This window comes from Glycine soja, chromosome 4 (genome assembly GCF_004193775.1).
Source record: "Glycine soja cultivar W05 chromosome 4, ASM419377v2, whole genome shotgun sequence".
Taxonomy (NCBI): Eukaryota; Viridiplantae; Streptophyta; class Magnoliopsida; order Fabales; family Fabaceae; genus Glycine; species Glycine soja.
In genome coordinates this window covers 30,583,945-30,590,432 of record NC_041005.1, presented here as the reverse complement: position 1 = coordinate 30,590,432, position 6,488 = coordinate 30,583,945, and the positions used below count along the sequence as shown (strand labels likewise).

The 6,488-nt window shown below is 46.9% G+C and overlaps 1 protein-coding gene across 1 annotated transcript; it reads right to left on the bottom strand.

Annotated features, from left to right (window-relative positions):
* Positions 1–985: 985 nt before the first annotated feature.
* LOC114410723 lies at positions 986–3,711 on the bottom strand. The gene is made up of 2 exons (XM_028374663.1): positions 3,358–3,711; positions 986–1,120 (listed from the first exon to the last, which is right to left on the bottom strand). Exons 1-2 carry the CDS (start codon positions 3,709–3,711, stop codon positions 986–988), a joined length of 489 nt encoding a protein of 162 aa, XP_028230464.1.
* Between the last annotated feature and the right edge of the window lie 2,777 nt (positions 3,712–6,488).

Below are 6,488 nucleotides of genomic sequence, written 5' to 3'. Positions count from 1 at the left end.
TGCGACCTCAGCCCCAAACTACTCCGGGGTAGGGCATACAAAACGGGTGGAACTCTGCCCCTGCTGACTGAGGCTGAACCGGTAGAGACACTCATGTATCTGCACCTGTCCACAGTGGTTGGCCACCTGCTGGCGAACCAAATGCTGTAGATAATGCTCCACGCCTAGTGGCCCAGCCAAATCGGCCGACCGAGGTGGCGGCGGTGTGCCCGCATCCTGATGTGCGTCACCCTGCGCCTGCCTAGGCGTGCAGTACTTCTCAATGAAGGCTCGGGTGATCGGCAGTCGGATTACCTTGTTGGGGTGACAAGAACTCCGTAGGACTGGCAGAGGCCCGTGATAAGAGCCGGAAACCCCAGGGCCCTGTTGGACTTCTCTGGGTCCAGAGGGTGCCTAGTAGGCGCCATTCCTGCAAACAAATAAATGGCATCAGCAATCACCTGGGCTACGTGAACGCTTATCTGTGTCAGGATGGCATACACCAACTAGCACTTAGGCAGAGGGAGGTCGGAGTTGTGGTCACTAGGCAAGACATTGCTGAGCAACAGTGTCATCCATATCTGGGTCAAGGTAGTCATGTTGGTGCGCATGATCCACACCTGCCTCCCTGCAGCGGTCCGAGTGAAATCCTGCCCCGGTATGCACAGCAGCTGGGCAATGGCTTCCTCATCGAAATTGTCTGCCTGGCTCCTCCTCTGGCTGAATTCACACTGTTGGTCTTCCTCCAAAATTAGCGGGCGCCCAAGAACTAGCTGATGGCATCTGCATCAAAGGGGACCCATTGACCCCTCACCCATGAGCGCATGTCCCGAACCCCCTCCTCAGTGGGCCAAGCATTGGCATAAAATTCTATGACTATCTCCGGGTCGAATTTAGCCATAGGGGTCACTAGTTGTGCCCAATGCCTACGATCTATCTCTCCCTGGAAGTCAGGGTACTCATCTTCCCTGAGATGGACACGCCTCTCCCTATGGAATGACCATCCCTAGATGGCCTCGAAGCGCTGCTGGTGCTCGGCACTCCAGAAACGGTGACAATCAAACTCTAAGGCGGCACTGGAGCCTTCTCCAGTGGCGTCCCTTCTAGACCTCTTCGTGGAGAGTTTCTTCGGAGCCATTTCCTGTGAAAAAAAATAACATTTGGGAAGTTATTTCAAGAAAACCAATTAAAACGAAAGCCAAATCAAGCAAAAATGGCATACACTTCTTTCCAACAAAACGCGAATATCAAAGTGAATTTTAAAAGAAAAACTTACACATTAACGCGCGGGTTTTCCTAGGACATACATACATTTACACACATCTTTCCTTTGGTGAATGACATTTTATGAGATGCACCTACTTTCATTTGCAAAGAATTTTCTTATGCTACATGCAAAACTATCCAACATACATATTTTGCAAGGCACCTTGCCTACTTATCTAAACATACACACATATTTGCCAAGCATTTTTGCCACCTATCTACTTCGTCTGAATGGTAGTTTTGCTATATGTTCACATTTTATTCGCATATATGGTCATACACCTGAGAGGCAGCTTCATGCTATGTACGTTCACACATATTTACACTCATTTGAAAAAACAATTTCATGTTTACACATTCATTGGAAAGGAAATTTTTGTATTACTAATTCATATTTTTGAAAGGCAATTTCATGTCATATATTCCTATTTTGAGAAGCATTTTCATGCCATATCAAGATACATGCACACTTGCAAAGCACTTGGCTACCTATTCTATATACCCATGTACATGGTGAAAAACATTTTCACACCATCTAGGTACAAAGAAATAATCATGGTATAGCCCAAACCAAGTGTTGGCCTAAAAAGGGAATCCTCACGAACATGCTCCCATTTTCATGCTTTCTTGCACTCAAAGCCAAAGGCTTGGGTTCCTAGGCCTAAGTCACATTTCGGCTTTTACCCTAAACTCTGCAAGCTTTCCATGCATCCAAAAATGGCAACCATGCATGCATAAACCAATTCTATAAGCAAACTTCACAAATTTATGCGCGAATGCCATTGAGGCATTTCACCGAACACTTGGTGGGCACACTTTTGGGTATAAACAAGAAAGGAATGGGGGCAATGTGGCTTGCCCAATCATTTCAGAACACAACTTAGGCCTAAGGCCATCCCCTACAACCCCCCAATTCAATGAATCAAAGCATGAATTCGCCCCAAATTGTCTCACGAAATTGGTCAAATCATGTACAATTTAGAGCATAAAAAGGCATCAATGGAAAACTAGAGGCCAAAGGATAATGTACTTACTTGTGTGGAGTGATCAAGGACACTAAAAATGGAAGCAAAAGCACAAAAATGGTGGCCTAGGGTCGAAAAACCGCAAATCCTGTGGGTGCTACATTTTTGAATGAGGGAGGGGAGTTTTGGGTGGAGAGAAACTCACCCTCCCCTCATTTTTTATGTTTTCTGGTGCAGGGGTGCTTGCCCAGGCGAGCTAACCCTGTGCATTTTTTTTTTGCGAAGAAAGTATGCGTTCTCTATGGGTCGGTGTTCACTTACTCAAAACCCCTAGGGTAAGTTAGGCATCCGATCATCATCTTAAAAAACAACAATAATAATAGGTAGGAATTTAAAGGATACTAGGCTGCCTCCAAATAGCGCTTCTCGATCGTTCGAAGCTGGACGCGGGACAGCGATCTATTGATCATGGGCCTAGCATCCATTCGTGCCCATCCCCAAGTACCTGAAAGTAGGAAATGACATTGCGCAGCAAATCATGGTCACGCTACCACTTACCTCGATTCATCTCTGTCTTGGATTTGGCGCGGTATTTGACCATTGCTTAAAACAATCCTGTCCCTGTCACAAGATAAAAAATATGCATGTACATGCGTATGCATGAGCATTTTCAAACACAATAATTCTTCAGCAAAAACTTTTCTAGTTCAGTTTTAATTAAGCGCTTGGGGAATCCCCATGGACTGAGCGAAAAAGGCTCGGGTCATTTAAAGGTTGTGCATCTTTTAAGGCACAAAGCGAGGATCAGAACAATGAAACCCCAATCCTACATTCCTTAAAAGACTGCGATGAGAAAATTACAGAGGACAGGAATCACTGGGGGAAACCACAGAAAATAAAAAACACGTAGCGACTTCCTTAATTGCCCCAGGTCTTAAGCATAGTATCGCTTGACAACGTCAGAGTTCACGGGTGAAGGTAGTTCCTCGTCATCCATGTTGGCGAGCACAAGGGCCCCTTCGGAGAAAGCCCTTTTTACGACCAAAGGCCCTTCGTAGTTCGGGGCCCACTTTCCCCTATTGTCTTTCAGGGCTTGGGAGACTTTCTTCAGCACCAGGTCTCCTTCGCTGAACCTGCACGAGCGTACCTTCTTGTCAAAAGCATTTTTTACTCGTTTCTGATATAAACGCTTGTGGCTCATGGCGGCCAAACGCTTGCCTTTTATGAGATTAAGCTGATTGAAACGTGCTTGGGCCCACTTCGACTCCTTTAATCTGGACTCCGCCAAGATTCTTAATGATGGGACTTCCGCCTCAAACGGTAGCACATCCTCCATTCCGTATACCAATGAGAAAGGCGTTGCCCCGGTTGATGTGCGTACTGAGGTTCGGTAACCATGTATCGTGAACGAGAGCATCTCGTGCCAATCCTTGTATGAAACGGTCATCTTCAGGATTATCTTCTTGATATTCTTGTTCGCTGCCTCCACTGCTCCATTCATCTTGGGCCTGTAGGGTGTGGAATTGTGGTGTTGGATCTTAAACTCCTCGCATATTTCCCCAATCATCTTGTTATTCAAGTTGGTGCCGTTGTCCATGAAAATCTTCCTCGGCAAACCATATCGGCAGATAATCTCCCTCTTGATGAACCTGACCACCACACTCCTCGTGATGCTAGCGTACGAAGCAGCTTCGACCCACTTGGTGAAGTAATCTATCGCCACTAGGATGAAACGATGTCCATTTGCATCTTTGGGCTATATGGCCCTGATCACATCTATTCCCCACATGGAAAATGGTCGTGGTGCAGCCAAAACATTCAGAGGCAAGGGCGGAGCATTGACATTGTCCGCAAACGTCTGGAATTTGTGACACTTCCTCACATGGAGACAACAATCGCTCTCCATGGTGAGCCAATAGTAGCCCGCCCTTAAGATCTTCCTAGCCATGGCGTTCCCGTTAGCTTGCGTACCGAAAGAGCCTTCATGGACCTCCCCCAGCATGCTCTAAGCTTCTTTAGCGTTCACGAATCGGAGCAAAACCATGTCATGGTTTCTCTTGTATAGTATGCTTCCGCTCAAGAAGAAACTGGCCGCCAATCTCTTGAACGTCCTCTTGTCGTTGTCAGAAGCCTCCGGTGGGTACTCTTTGCTTTCAACGTATCGCTTGATATCGAAATACCAAGGCTTACCATCCCGCTCCTCTTCCACCAAACAACAATGTGCGGGTCTGCCGCAACAGCTGAACTCAATGTACGGTAGGTCTCCGTGCGGTGTCAGCTGAAACTTGGACGCTAAAGTGGCAAGCGCATCCGCCATTTGATTTTCCTCTCAGGGAACATGATGGAAGGAGATCTCATCAAAGAACTCGGCCAATTCCATGATGTAGGCCTGGTAGGGTATCAGTTTGTGATCCCTAGTCTCCTATTATCCTCTTAGCTGGTGAATCAGTAGCGCCGAGTCTTCGTACACCTTGAGTAGCTTGATGTTGAAGTCAATTGCTGCCTGGATGCCCAGAGCGCATGCTTCGTATTCAGCCATGTTATTGGTGCAGTCGGACCCCAGCCTGGCAGTGAAAGGTATACATTGATTGTCCGGAGAGACCAATACTACCCCAACAGTCAAAATGTAGACTTATGTACTAGGGACCTCCTTTAAAATTTTTAAGTCGATCCAACGGTGAACGAATCGGAACGAAGAGAATGTTACTAGGGTAATTTAAGTAGGGAAAGCTGTGGTATTGGAATGTGTTTTGGGCAGAGTTTTCTGCCTCTGCCCTGTTTTCTTGGTTTAGGATAGTTCATGATGTTTGGATATTGAATTTCTTGGATGTTTTGGAAGTTTGGAGGGGTTGATGGGGACCCGATGCTGAGAGGAACGAGGATAAGGGCTACATGGGGGTACGTGAGCTCAGTTGAAGGTGGGCAACTGGGGATGGTGGGTTCATGTTTGATTTGTGGATGTGGGAGAGTTTATTTGCACCATCGCCCGATCGCCACCTAGTACCACATATGACGGGTACCCCATAATCCTACAAGTTTGAAGTGAGAAAGTGTGGAAGAGTCAGTCTTCCTACTTTTTTTTGTTGACCATAGAGTGGTACCTAGAGATATGTCGCAGGGGTCAGGAGACCTTGGGGACGTCAGGTGGGGTGCTATTGCCCAAAACCAAGCTTGACCAATCCCGACCCAACCCGGGCATAGTCAGTCAGTGAGAACCTGTGACATACCTAAACAGGCGAGCTCCTGGCAGTCAACCAATAAAAGAACAAAGACCACAAAGCTAGAAGGCTCGTGTGGTGGCTGGCCAGCTATGGATCTTGAGTGATATTTGGAATATGGCCTCTGGTAATCGATTACCAAGGGTGTGTAATTGATTACAAGGCCTAAAAATGGAGACAGGAAGTTAAGATGGCCTCTGGTAATCGATTACCAAGGGGTGTAATCGATTACAAGGCCTGGAAATGGAGTCAGGATGTTGAGGTGGCCTTTGGTAATCGATTACCAATGCTGTGTAATCGATTACACAGAGTAATAGGGCACTGGTAATCGATTACCAGTTATGTGTAATCGATTACACAGTATAAATTGCAGGTTTCCATGTTCTGAAGCTGTGTAACTCGAGTTTGGCCTCTGGTAATCGATTACCAAGGGGTGTAATCGATTACCAGAGAAGAAAACCCTTAAGGCATACCTTTTAACTACATGTAGCGGTTATGGGACGCATTGTGTTGTTACCCGTAGTTAGATTTCTCATGAAAGAGTCTACCCCCTTTCTTTTATTTCTTGTAGATCGCGATGGCGGCGCAATTAATCCATGATCGAGTAGAGATGGAGTGCCTAGAGGGAGTTTGGGAGACCCTCGAAGGCAATGCGAGGTGCCGATTTCGTGGCACGATTTGACTCACGGCTACTTCATTGGTACATCCAGAGGAACCCGCACACATGCTTCAGCGAACTGTGGAGTGGATACTACCTACACCTACTCCATATCGACTAGTGGAGCCAGTCCAAGTGATAGAGGTGTTGTCATCTGAAGAAGACCCTGAGGAGGACCCAGAGGAGTTACCTCTTGAGCCTGTTGTGGATGCTCTTGACTTTCCAGAGGGTGATGAGGACCCACTCCCTGATATGGATTCTCCAGAGGACGTCATGTCAGCATCTGAGGCAGACTCTACGGAGGATAGCAGCCCTGGAGGGATAACGACTAGTGGAGACTCTTCATCATAGCAGACGGCTCCTTAGACGAGGTTTACATGCTTTTTGTGGATGGGTGTGTTT

Bases quoted from the DNA above. Each gene is read 5' to 3' on its own strand.
- LOC114410723 (XM_028374663.1), bottom strand. From the start codon at position 3,711: ATGAATGGAGCAGTGGAGGCAGCGAACAAGAATATCAAGAAGATAATC. The intron at 1,121-3,357 runs GTACGCTCGTGC...TTTTTTTCACAG, and splicing joins AAAATGCTTTTGACAAGAAG to GAAATGGCTCCGAAGAAACT.